The following is a 13,404-nucleotide window of genomic DNA, read 5'->3' as shown; positions in this document are numbered from 1 at the left end:
CATGTTTCAATGGTTTTCATTTAATCATCATTACTTCACCTGAGGATGCATTTTTATGAAGGCCTTGTTGTCAGAACAAGTGTTTTTGGTGACTCGTGGTTAGGGTTTCTCTTTCTCTCAAGAGAAATCTCAAGAAACATACATAACATATATGGGAATCCGTGAATGTGAGAAGGAAAGTGCACATGATGGGAAAAAAGTGACTTTGCTAAATCCAGTCCTATGAAAAGTGAAGTCTTGTGTAGCTCCTAAGTACAAGGGGACAAATAGCTGAAAATAATCTACTTCTGTTGAATTAAGGAAGCTAAGTATTACTGCAGGAACCTAAGAAAAACCCCTTTGACTTCCTGGAAACTGAAAGAAGTTTTTTTGAAGAAGTAATTGTCTCTGACATCACTACAGTGCATTGCGAGTTTGCGAGTGGTTAGTTAGGGTAACAGAGGAAGCAGCTCCTTCACAGATAAGCAGGCAGTGCAATGTATGTGCCTAGTTAGTCTCCTTCTGGGTTCAAGTTTTGTGAAGAAATTCTTCTGCAGACAGATAACATTTATTTTGCTTTCCAGAGAGACACATGCTGTTTCATAAGGATACGCCTAATTTCCAGAAATAATCATGTTTTTGTGGCTTAAACTCTTAGCATTTGGTGTTGCATTTCTGGGACAGGATGCTTTTCTCAAAGGTAGGTTGCAAACTGATCTTTCTTTCTCTCATTTTGATCCCTCAGTATCCTCTGTAGATGTAAAACCAGTGAAAAGCTTTGCAAAGTGCAGAAATACCATCTTGGTTCAGAAATTAGAATGCAATTGTATGCAGTGGTATAAGAACCTAGGTCAGGAGGACTGGTGCATCATGTACGAGGCTAAAATGTCTCCCGCGTGGTCCCATGTGAGAGTCAGACTGACCATTTAAAACAACAACCACATTTGTAGCTGAATTTGAAAAAGAATACATTTAGGTCTCTTCTATAAACCTGTTCCATGTAGTTTTCATGTTCACCTTCATCTCATGATGTAGTACTGGTTTTCTGTGTTTAAATCCTTCAAGAAAAAAGTCTTCCTATCAATGTTAGCCACTCCCTGATCACAGAATCTGCTTACAGTTCCTCAAGTTTTGATTTTTTGTACTGCAGGAGGTTAGTAACAAGTTCTGAAAGTTGTAAATTAATCTCTACTATTGGTAAATTACTTATTTTGTAAAACATTATTTATTTTCTTTGTAAAAACTGCTCCTTAAATAGTCTTTGGAATATTTAATTACCTTAGTGCTGGTGAATTTGTTGCTTGACATTTTAAGAGAAAGATCGAGCTCAAGAGGATGATCCTGCAAAACATGTTAGATGTTACAGATAAAGTGTAGCAAGAAAAGCAATTAGTCTTTAGGTAATACTTAATGTAAAGAAAATAATTTTTTTTCCTGTTCAAGAAAATATTTTCTTCAGAAGAAAATGCAACATTTTATGTATATGTACCTTCCATCAGTTTAGCTAGTAATGTAATTTGAGATAGTTGATGGCAGACACAAAGTGGCTTGAAATATTTTTTCTGAAATGGCAGCCAATTATATGCAGAGCTGAAATATCTTTTCATTTACATTGAATTTATTCATGCTTCTACCCTCATGTTCACTATAGTAACTCCAGGTTTGTACTGATGTAAGCAACAAAATGATCTGCCTTTAGTTGATAACCAGCTAAGAAGAGCATTTGAAGCCTGAGCATTAGCTCTCTTGTCCCTCAAAGTCTCTGAACAGAGACAGCACTACATAAATCTGGTTGATAGCTGCTGGAGATTATAAGAAAACAAGGGAATGCTGCACTGTAGAGGAAGAGAACAAAAGCTCTTGCTTTTCCTATAGTTTTTTTTTTTATCTGCTGTCCTACTTTTCATTTTGTAAGTCCTTCTGAGACTTCCCACTGCTACCTTTTCTCCAGAAAAGGCAGGTTACTGTCTGCTCTCAGCCACCTCCACAGTCAGTCAACATGTTAGCTGACAGAGAGGGCTGGAAGATAGATAAATGGGTCGTAGCTTTTTATTTCAAGTAATATTTATTTCTCTCTGTTCACACACAGTAGTCTGATGTGAGCCAGTTCATCCCTACATTTTCTAAACTGAAGAGCCTCAAGGAAATATTTTAACTCCTCTTTACTGCACTTAATTAAATCTCATGCTGTAGTATCAAGTACAGGGTGACAGAGCCATTATACTTCATATTTGCTGTGCAGATTCCTGTGCCTTGTGGCCAAGGGACACTGGGCAGTCTCTTAGGGAGGGGTTTGTTAATGGAGGAGCAGCAATTTGAAAGGATGGTGTAGGCTTTGGTTTTATGGCAATCACTTATCAGGCACTTGATTGTAAGTGTTTGATGGGCATTTGGACTTTTGTTATTACTAAAATTATTTTCCAGCAACCTATTGTACCTAGTGATTTTGAGAACTTAGCAGGAGAAATTTCAATGTTGTCTTACTTCCTCCACAAGCTCAGACATCCTATAGAATATCACTTAATTTCTGTAATCACCAATCCACATTTAAGAGCATCAAACTACATTAAACCAAACAAAATAGAAGTTAGAGCCTGCACAAAGGCCTTTTCATGGTGTAAATCCCTCAAATAAAGAGCATGTGTCCAACTAATTTTTCTGATAAGAAAGAGACATAGTGGTAATCAAAAACCCTAAAAAAACGACTAATACCCCAAAGCCCTCCCCCAAAAACCCCTAACCCAAGCCAGAAAAATCAGAAAAACACTTTTGCTTCCCTTTAGAAAAAAGAAATGCTAGCAGAACAAGCACTGTTTCCATTAAATCATTATTTCAAGTTTCCCCCCTCCTCCACAAAAGTTTTAGCAATTTGACAGCTTTCAAAAGTGGCCCAGTTTTGAGCCACTTCCTTTATTTCAGGAAACTAAATAATTGCTTGATAGTTTTGGGTGTGACTTTTTTTTCCCCCCAAGTTAAAAGTATCAAACTTCCGGAGGCACTCTGTGCTAGTTTTGTCTGGGAAAGTGTTAATTTTGGACACAGTAGCTAGTATGGGTTTGTGCTGAAAACCATGTTGATAATAGAGGTAGGTAACCACCACCTGCCTTCCCATCCTTTGGTGTAATACACAGACGCCACTGCAAAGTGTTCATGAGATGTCCACCACACCTCCATTGAGTCCATTTAGTCCATGACTTTGGGCTCTGTGTTGTGGTGATACTCAGGACAGGAGAGGTGATTTGTTTTGTGGTTATTGGGCATCAAAGCCAGCTCAATTTGGGTTCCTGATGCACTTGCTCTGTTCCTTGTAAGGTTTTTCCTCCATAGGTTTGGGTGGTTCTTGTTATAATAATTCCTATAACATGCAATTCAAATCACAGGTTACAACAATTTAAAGGTATTTCTACTACAATCTCTTACCCACTCCCTATTGGGTTTAACAATGCAATGAACTCTTCCCCTTGCCCTTATTCCAGCTTGGATTTACCCACAGACTGCAGTCCCTTAGGGTTGTATGTACTCCAGGTAGAGCCTTGTCTACGAGGCAGTCTCTTCAGGGTCACACGCTGGTGTATGGGGTTATCCACAGCCACAGGGGCTCTGAGGGGCAGCTATTCCAGCACAGCCCTGTCCACAGCCCTGACCTTTGGAGATAGACCTGCCCCAGCACGGCCTCACCCACAGCCACTGTCCCCTCAGAAAGCAAACCTGCCGAGCCTGGCCTTGCTCTTGGCTGCAGTCCCTGCAGGCTGTTCCTACCCTGCTGTGGGTTTGTCCATGGCCACACCCTTCGAGGTGTCCAGCAGGGCCCCATGAACAGCCGCTGGTGCTTCAAGGTGTCCCTGCTGCAGCACAGAGCTGGCCTTGGACCCTGAGGCCTTCAGGGGTGCCCCTGCTGTGGCACTGACACAGCCACCGCCCCAGCCACAGGCACTTCCAGAGGTACCTGCTCTGCTGTGGACTTATTAATGACCAGAGAAGGTTCAGGATATCCTGCTCCTGCGTGGGCTCACCCACAGGTCACAGTCCCTTGGACTCAAGCTCACACTGGAGTTCCAGTATGTCCAGCACTGCGGCACAGAAACAGCAGCGATGCCCTGGCCATGTGCCAGTCCCTGTGCAGCACCATGGCTGTCCTCAAAATGTCCCCAAGCACAGCAGAGTGAGGGGATCAGCAGCACCACAGAGGGAAAGACAAAAGCAGCCACAGATGAGCACTGCACTGATGTACTGTAAGGCATCAAGCCCAGGGCAAGCACAGGAGCTGCCAAAGAGCAATAACAGCTATAAATTCCATCTAACACATTCCAATCAAAGCTCTTGAACCTTCTGAGCCGCATCTTGGGCATCAAAAGGAGCTGTTGTGGTTTAACCTGAGGTGGTAACTCAGCCCTACACAGCTGCATGCTCACTGCCTCCCAGTGGGATTGGATGAAAGAGTAAAAGTGAGAAAAATCATGAGTTGAGATAAAGACAGTTTAATAGGTAAAGAAGAACAAAAGGTAAGGAATCAATTCACTGTTTCTTCTGGGCAGGCAGGTGTTCAGCCATCCTCAGGAAAGCAGGGCACCATCGCATGTTACTTGGAACAAAAATGCCATCACTCTGAATGTCCCCACTTCCTCCTTCCTTCAGCTCCCAGTACTGAGCATGATGCCATACACAATATCTCTTTGGGCAGTTGGGTCTCTTGCCCCAGCTGTGTCCTCTCCCAGCTTGTTGTGCACCCACAGTCTCCTTCCATAGTGCGGTGGTATGAGAAGCAGGAAAAGCATTGACTGTGTAAGCACTGCTCAGCAGTAATGAAAACATCTCTGGATTATTAACCCCATTCTCATCACAAATCCAAACATTGTCCCAAGATAGGTAATGTGAAGAAAATTAACTCCACCCCAGTCAAAACCAGCACACACCTGAAATTCTGGTCATGTAGTCTCCATGCTCAAGAGCTGTGCAAGTTTCCAGCCTGAAGTGTTGCATTTTCTTTTCAGATAGCTTATCCTGTGGCTCTGATTTTCCATGAAAATCTTTTTCACAGGTCAGTCTATACCCTGGGAAAGAGTCCGGCCAACTGAATTTTTTAAGCAGTGGAACTTAGTAATATTCGTTCATTTTATGTGTGGGATAAAATATAAGGGGAATTGCTCTGGCAGGAGAATGTATATTAAGGTAGGAGAAAGTGAAGAGCATCACCACTGATGCTGTCCTCTTACAGATGCCCCACTGCAGGTTCTGTTTGGGACTGTTCTGTTTTGTTGTACTGGTACACTCGAGGGTTTCAGAAATGCATACCCCAGAGTCCTGTGCTTAGGAACCTCTTAACCCTTTACAACAAACTGCTTTACACACTGTGCACCACCCCAGTGCTTTATTCCCTGAATGGAGGCAGGGAGAGGTGTGCACACAGGTGCCTGGCAGCTCTGCTCTCTCCCTGGGCTGGCCAGACACAACTGCTGAGCTGGAAGGAGTTCAGTTTCATTATGGTGTCATGCCTAAGCTACAGGCAGGACACAGGTTGGTTGGAGCTCAGCAGAACTCTGGGTGAACAATGTACTTTCTGGAATTAGATACAGATTTTGACTAAATATTTGATTTATTTTTATTCATTAACCTAGACCTGTTCAAACATAGCAAGCAGATGGCTGGGTTGTGGATGTGCTGTAGGTGTATCTGTTGATGCAGACAGCACAAGAGATACTGGTTCTGGACTAGTGAGTCTTTCTTACATAGTAAGGAAAAGACATGTTCGGTTCATTTTTGTTCACCCACATCAGTATATCGATATACTAAGAATATTTTACCAGTGTATTCCTAAAGCCAAAAGAACTGTCATGCAGAGACCAGTTCTAAAGAGGATCCAGCTCTTGGTGGTTTGGTATTTGGAACCATTTCCTTTAGTTTCAATTTGGTGAACTTTTATTTATATATTAAGGTTCTGAAAAACAAATCAACAGCAAGCATGTTAGAAATACTGCATATATAATGAAATAAGGCAGAAGAAATGGAGGGAGGAAACAGGATGAAGTGATTTTCCAAATGTGCTGAGTGTCAGGAATCAAGCTCTGTTTTTCTGACTCCCATGACCTCTCTTCAGAACTGCCTGCTAGTCCAGTAGCATGTGTATGCATTAAAGCAGCGGCAGTCTCTGCGCTGAAGATAGGAATACATTGTATATATTTTGTTTTCCTTTGCTGTGCAGCTGCATTGTGGTATTTATTGAATCCTGCTGGGAGCTAGGCTAGGAGAGAACAGCAAACCATGGAAATGTTTCTTCTCTGTTTACATTCTCTATCTACTTTAGGAGTTAATATTCAGAAGCATAAATCTGGTCTGCCAGGAAGGCAGAAGAAATTCACCCACGTTGAAGTCTGCTGACATGGCTTGACTCTCTGGTGTAACTGGTGTAGTTAGCTTAAGTATCTCTGAAGTGTCTGCGTGTCAGAGAAGGGCAGACTTAGTCATTCTGCCTTCTTTGGGAGGCTGTTCCTCCTCTGCTGCCAGTCCTAGGGTGAGAACCAAAGTGGGGAGAGCGCAGCGAGGGGGTGGCTGCAGAGATGGAACCCAAAACACCAGAGGAGTGAGAAGTGCTGCAGGAAGGTGTGAAGTGCTGGACAAGGCCTGCTAGCATTTCAGCTCAGTGGCTGTGAGCTCCTCTGAGCCCCAGCAGAGGCTGTGTGTTACAGGAGTGCATGGCTTAGGCAGGGCTGGGCGGGTGTTTGTGCCTGCTCAGAGCAGATGGGCTCCCCGAGCTGGCTGCTGGCGCTGTGACTGCCACTCTGCCTGTGAGACAGCGACTGTCCCCGAGCTCTGCTGCTTCCTGCATCCTCCTGAGACACCCATCGCTCACACTGATTTATCTTAAGTCCTATACAACAGAAATCAAGCAGGCTTTTTCTTTCAGACAAACGTATGAAGTGCATCCAGTATATTTTGGAGGAAGTAGTTGCCTCACAAAGCTCAGTTTAGGCCCTGAAACACTTCTGTGCAAAAAAAAAAAAAAAAAAAAAAAAAAAGGTGAGAAGTTTTGAGTGGCAAAACTCTGACTTCCTCCTGTAAATATCAAGATTAAAATAACAGATACAGTTACAAAAGTTGTTTATTTCCCTGCAACTTGACTGTTATTTTAGCCTGCATGTCCTGATGTATTTCCAGGCTATCCATGCACTTGCAAACAGGTCTTTTTCACTGGTGTTTCAGTAACTGTTGCAGCATTTTATCTATTTCTAGGCTTTTTTCCCTTTCAAGTAAAGCAGTTTGGGGCCTTCAATGCCAGGATTTTAGAAACTAGCTGTGAGCACTTCAGTGCTAGCTTGTATTATCCATAGTGTTGTATAGCTAACAGGATCCACTTCTTTTCTTTTATACCACTACTTTGCAGTACTGTTCTTGCAGTTATTCCCTCTGTGTCAGTGCCTTCTCGGCTGGCCTGCTTGCTTAGGTTTCTATTCTTTAGTTTCAAAGACTTCTCTCACAATCTGTCTGTTCTTCATTCATAATCCCACTGCCTTGCAAAGAGCTCTAGAGGTACTTTTTTTAGGGCATGAATGACTTTTTTGTTGTTTCAAAAATGTGGACTCCATGGAGGAATATTTTTAATTGCCTTTTGAAATAGATTCTTTTCCTGACAGTAAGAGAAATAATCAAAATAGCTGTCTAATAGAAAAATGAAGCCATACAATGAAGCTCTTTGTAAAATATATAAGGAAATAGTAGTTAGTTAACTGGAACATATGTCCTGTATGAGTTCAAAGATTTTTACACTCAGAGAAGTATATAATACAGAGCCTCAGCTGAGATGTAACAAAAATATAAGGCTAGCATTGCCTTTCCAGGTAATCATGCACACTGCAAAACTGAATTGAATATTTAAGATAGTATTAAACTCTGAACTGTTTCTGGAGGTTTGTAAGTTAAGATTTATGTAGGGAAAAATAGGGTAAGATAAACAACAAAGCAGAGTCAGGCTTCTAGAATAAGATCTAAGAGACAGAAGTCAACTGCAGTCTTGGCTGTCTCAGAAACTCCTGGTGTGAAGTGTTGCTTTCATTTCTCCAGACTTCAGTTTCATCATCTGTCAGACTGAAGATAGTAACACTTACCTTGCCGAAAATGTAGAGTCCTAATTCCTTAAATATTTACAGGTATGCTTGTATCTTGCAACATGCAAACTACCACCAATTAATGCGATGCAACTGGCTGTGGATTAGAGTATTTTGGCTAGGGTATCTGAGCAAAAAAAGCAAAAGTATGGGGCAAATTACTTGTACATAAATTTATACCTTTTTGTCAGTCCTAAGGCACAGGTATTGTCAATGGGGAGCTGATAGTTATGTGCTGAATAAAGAACAACCCATATTGTGCTTAACCCTAGCAAATCTGAAATTCTGTAAAACATGATCACGTCAACTTAGTGTCCATTTTACCCATTACTGGGTGAAATATCTGAAGCTGCTCAATGAGTTCTTGGGACACCAGAACAGGACCACCAGCCTTTTACTTCCCATCTCTGTGGATGAGCTGAGGTGTGCTAAACAGACCACAGCTGCAAAAGGATTCATGTAAGAAAGAATCCTCCACACCTAAGGGTAAATACAATAGGAAGCCTGTGTAGTAAATTAGGTGTTTTAGGAGTCTCAGTGGTAGCAGTTATAACCCTGAACAACTGTTCTAGAGAAGTGCAGGCCAAGTTCACTTTGTCAGCATATAATGTAAAATTGTACACTCACGTGACCAAAGGAAAGATGACCAGTGCTGCTACTGCAGCAGTTTGACTAACCTCTTAAGATAGACCTCTGATGTCTAAAATGAATGCAAAACCACATGTGTATGCATCTTAGAGAAATCTTCTGGTTTTAATGAGTTTTGGATAGAGTATCTGGAGCATTTCTTTATTCATATCATACTTTCTTGGAAGACTTTAAATGATGAAACGTGTATTTTTTAAATTATGTGGATTTTTTTTTTATTCGATCCTTGATGGCAGTAAGAGATGATTGCCCTAGATCTCTTGTATGCAGTACACAAGGTCCCTCCTCCCAAAATGCAATGTGTGAATATGCATGCCTGTGCAATGTGTGTGAGTGGAAGAGTGATAGTTGGGATATCTCAGACTGCTTAACAAGTACAGAAAAAACTTGACTTGGTTTGCAGCTTCATTAATGCTGCTGTGCTCAACTGTGCTGCCTAACAGAAGTGAAAGATCTTTCTACATCCTGTACACACCTGCAGTCTGGTGTCTTAGTCTGAGGTAAGAAATGTGGTTAAAGTTTGAGAGAAAGATGTGAAAGAGCAGAAAGAAATATGCGTTAGTAGACATTAGTAGTGTTTTTGATTTTGCTGTCTGTCTGCTAATGAAATGACAGAAAGAAATGTTTCTGAGAGACATCCAATATTCCTGCTCTTAGAAAAAAATGTATGAATAATAACAGTTTAACCCAGTGTCAGCTTCCTCTCTACAGTTTAGAAGGTTTACAGTGGAATGGTGCTGAATACAAGGGAGGCGGCTCAAGGAAGTGAATTTGAATTCTGTAAAGAGTTATATAACCTTGACAGTAACGGATCAAGGCTTTGTAATACTCAGACATGAAACTTTCATAAAGTCCTGTGTTGTTTGGATGCCAAATTTAGCATTTTCTACTTTTCTGAAGACTGGTTGGTTCGGCCATGAGGATTTTGAAGTGATAAAATATTTAAGTTTTTTCTATGTAGTAAGATATTATTTATAGAAGCATACAGTTCTGGAAGTCATCTACAGATGCCTTTTGAATCAACACATGATGCATTAAATTAATTAGAAATCATCGAACAGTTCAGGAGAAAAATGCCAAGATATGTGCATCAATTATTGCAAAAGATAATAAAGAAGCAACAGCTGCATTTGTCTTCCTCCTGTAGTTAATGCTCAGTTCAGTGGCCTGCTAAGATGCAGTTTTGCACTGCCCTGAATAAATAGGCAAGTGTTTGGTGCAGTAGCTGGTCGAAGTTTTTGTGTTAATATTGGAAAGAAAACCATTTACAACGTGGATGACATCAAGTGTGTTGTCATTGTGGGAGGGTGCCTTAAATGGCGAGTGAAGGACTGCTTGCAAACCATGGCTTCTAAAAACCACACTTTTCACCAAGCAACGGGGACATTTTCATAAGAAAATGCATGTCAGTAATGCCATTTTCAGTTGCTCTCACTGCAGGTGATGCTCTCTGTTTCTCTTCACAATAGAATTGCTGCTCACCTGAGTCTCACCTCAGTGGTGACATCAGTGGAAACTCTGAAAAGGCTTTTCAGTGTCCTACAGAATTTATTTTATCTTTCTGGTTTTGCTGGTTTGGGTTTTGGGGTTTTTTTTTGCCTTTTTTTTTTTCCCTTTAAACCTACTGGGGGTCTTTGAACTTCAAGTCCCCGAGAAAGTTGTTTGGAAAAGATACCCCTGGCTTTGACTGTAAGCTCCAAAACACTTGGGAGCTGTTTTTATATAGAATAAAATGATCAGATTTTCAGAGGACCTCCATGTGTTGGTCACTGACACAATATGAAAAATTGTGGTGTTCAGCTGCAAGTTATTGTTTTCTGAAAGTTTTTCTGAATACTTGGAAAGGAAAGAAAGAGCTACTTGGGAAGTCAGGAAGGAGCTGCTCCTCTGTGTGCTTGTGACTGTTTTACTTCTGTGTTTCTAGGAGGGCTCTTTTCCATAGCTGTGGTCTTGCTGGGCCAGGTGCTGGACAAATGTAGTATGAAGTCTGGCCTTGTCCTCGAAGAATTTCTGATCTGATTCTGGATAGCATGGATATTTCTTAAAAGGGAATGCTATAGAGGTGAAAGGAAAGACTGATAATGGAAAAAGTGATAGCAGCATATGCAGCCAGCCAGAGAACTTGCATAATCCCCGTGCTGTTTATTTCCTTTTCTGAGAAAGGGACATACAGCACCTCATTCAAAGCAGCATGCAATCAATTATTCCCAGAATTCAAGATAAACTGTCTTACACAGGCCCATGTATTGCACATATCATCACATTGTGCTCTTAAAACCTTTACACATGGCAACAACTGGTGTAAATATTCCTGGGATAACACTTAATGATAAAACTACTGTGGGTAAAAAGGTAGCTTTTCTCTTGCTGTGTGGAAACAATAAAAAATCAGGTCACATACAAAGGCACTATATTTATTTGCAATGATTATTTTCTCCAGCTGTTGAATCCTTTCATTAACATATTGAATTCCCCCACCAGTGCGTGAAAGACAGTAAACAAACAACAGAGTGTGTGGATGATGTGTTACAAACACACACACACATTCACTGTCTGGTATGGGAGAGCATGTAGTCCCACCCTCCTGATTCTCAGTTCTTGTAGCTGTTGCTCTACCTGCTGGAGATGAGCTAACATGAACAGCATCTGGATGGGCAAGAGAGGTTCCACATTCCACGTTCAGTTCAAAAAAATTTCAGGTTGCATTCAGCACTTTCATATCTAAGTGCTCATAAATAGTAATAGCAATAATAAATTATTTTGACTTGTAATTGATCTAACTGATTTATTTAGACTGTAAAGAAAAAAAATCATATTTCCTCATTATCAGAGGGTATATTCTGTAGATGCAAGATCTGTAGATGCAAGATCTGCAATTAATTCAAGTGTGACCTGGATCTGTAATACAGTACAGAATATCTTTTTACAGATATCTACTGGACACTACAAAGGGTTGGGGGGTTTTGGTTTGGTTTTTGTTTTTTTGGTTTTTGTAGAATTGGTTGTTTCTAATTGCAGTGTAAGATTTCAGGGTCATAGGGATTTTTGGGTCCTGGATGGCGGCAAGTTTGAGTGAAAAGGTTTTGTATAAAATGTTAAGCATTTGGAATGGCTCTGTTTGCAAATGCAGTAGTTGATGATAAGATACAGCTGTAAGCAGAGCCTTGAATGGGGTTGTGTTGTGTAAGATGTGTGTAATAACTGTTTATTAATATAATCTTTCTGTAAAATCTGATCTCTTCTGTTATGACAGCCTTTCCTCGAGATAATGAGTAACCATAGGGGGAAGGAAACAGGTACAGTAACCCTACACACTTTTAAAAAATTGCTTTAGATCTCTAAGGTAGTGTTTGAAGAGCACTGCAATGATATAGTGATAAAGCTGACATATGGCTGATACCAGATCTTTGCAGTGGTGGTGGATGCAATCAGTATTTTCACTGAAAGAAGTTCTTCAGAACTTCAGAAAGAAGTTTTCCCTTTATTGGATTCTCTTTTCTGTGAAGAGAATGAAAACCTGTTCAGTGTTTTATATCTCTGTTGCTCAATGTACAGTTCAGGCCATATTTACACAATTGCTACTGAAAACTTTCTACAACTAGAAATACTTGTTTCCTTTCATGTTTTTTGAAGCTGCTGGTGCTGATCTTCTCTAGCTAAGTGCAACACACGTACAGATTTTGATACCTGTGATGATAAAATGGCCCAAAGAGAATATCAGTCTAATAATCAGAAAAATTAACTGAAGTTAGGGGTGCTTTAAGGAGAGGGGTGCTTGTCTCAGATTGATTTTCAGTTTTGAAAGGTCACCACTTCTGTCAGTCAGACTGGTATAATTAGGAACCTGTTAAATACAGACCAATTATTAATGTTTGCTGCATGTGAAATTTAGTCTGAGTACATTATGTAACATCATGCAAGAATTCTTTGATGAGAGCTGGAATATTCGTCCTGATACCTAAGCCACCAGTTCTCTACTTAGCTGTGAGATCTCTGTTCTCAGGGCTCTTTGCCTCCCTCACTCCATGGCTCAAGCACAGGATCAGCTCTGCAGGTGAAAGGTATCTTCACCACCTGCTCTGGAGCTGTGTTCTAAGCTGGACAAAAGAGCAGTCTGGGATCATGGAATGAAACCTTTCTGTGGATGTTCAGCAGTGTTAGGAAAAGAAAAGGACTGGCAATACAAATGGATATTTGCCAGCTCTTGAGTATTCACCTTTGCTCCCTGGACAATGACTTTGGAACAGCTTATATGTGTATGATTTTGTTATAAAAAACAGCCTTGATGCTGGTAAACATTTGTTAAAGGAAACGCAAAAGAAAAGAGCCTTGGGACACCTGTTCATCATAGCAAATTGTCACCTCATGGAGCTGATATAAAATATTTCTACTTCATAAATGGACTTCAGTGCACCTTTCTAAATATCTTACTGTTTCACAGAGCTCAGAACACTTTATCAAGTAAAGGTTATTTTACTTTATAAAAAGACATTTTTTTCTTTCCCAGTAAATCAGGAAGTTTCTCATGAAAGAGTAAATTAGTACTGCAGGCACAATCACCTTTTGGCATTAGTCTAAAGAGGATGAAACCCTACTGGCTTGTCTCCAGCATTTCTTCAGTGATAGCATTTTTTTTGCCCTTTTCTCTTTTTTGGCTTTTTTCTTTTTTAAAACTAGT

At 40.6% G+C, this 13,404-nt stretch overlaps 1 protein-coding gene across 4 annotated transcripts in view; it reads left to right on the top strand.

The window, feature by feature from the left end:
• Positions 1 to 409: 409 nt before the first annotated feature.
• PTPRC (protein tyrosine phosphatase receptor type C) overlaps positions 410 to 13,404 on the top strand; it is a 57,574-nt gene continuing 44,579 nt past the window's right edge. For 2 of the 4 annotated variants that reach the window (XM_074546228.1, XM_014267105.3), the window contains exon 1: positions 429 to 679. In XM_074546228.1, the coding sequence (XP_074402329.1) occupies positions 613 to 679 (67 nt within the window). In that variant the 5' untranslated portion in view covers positions 429 to 612. Of the gene's footprint in view, positions 680 to 13,404 lie in introns of all 4 variants that reach the window. The other 2 variants (XM_074546229.1, XM_026793486.2) reach the window with 2 other exon arrangements.

This window comes from Zonotrichia albicollis, chromosome 8 (assembly GCF_047830755.1).
Source record: "Zonotrichia albicollis isolate bZonAlb1 chromosome 8, bZonAlb1.hap1, whole genome shotgun sequence".
NCBI lineage: Eukaryota > Metazoa > Chordata > Aves > Passeriformes > Passerellidae > Zonotrichia > Zonotrichia albicollis.
The sequence above is the reverse complement of the archived record's forward strand: the minus strand, read 5'-3'. Positions and strand labels throughout refer to the sequence as shown.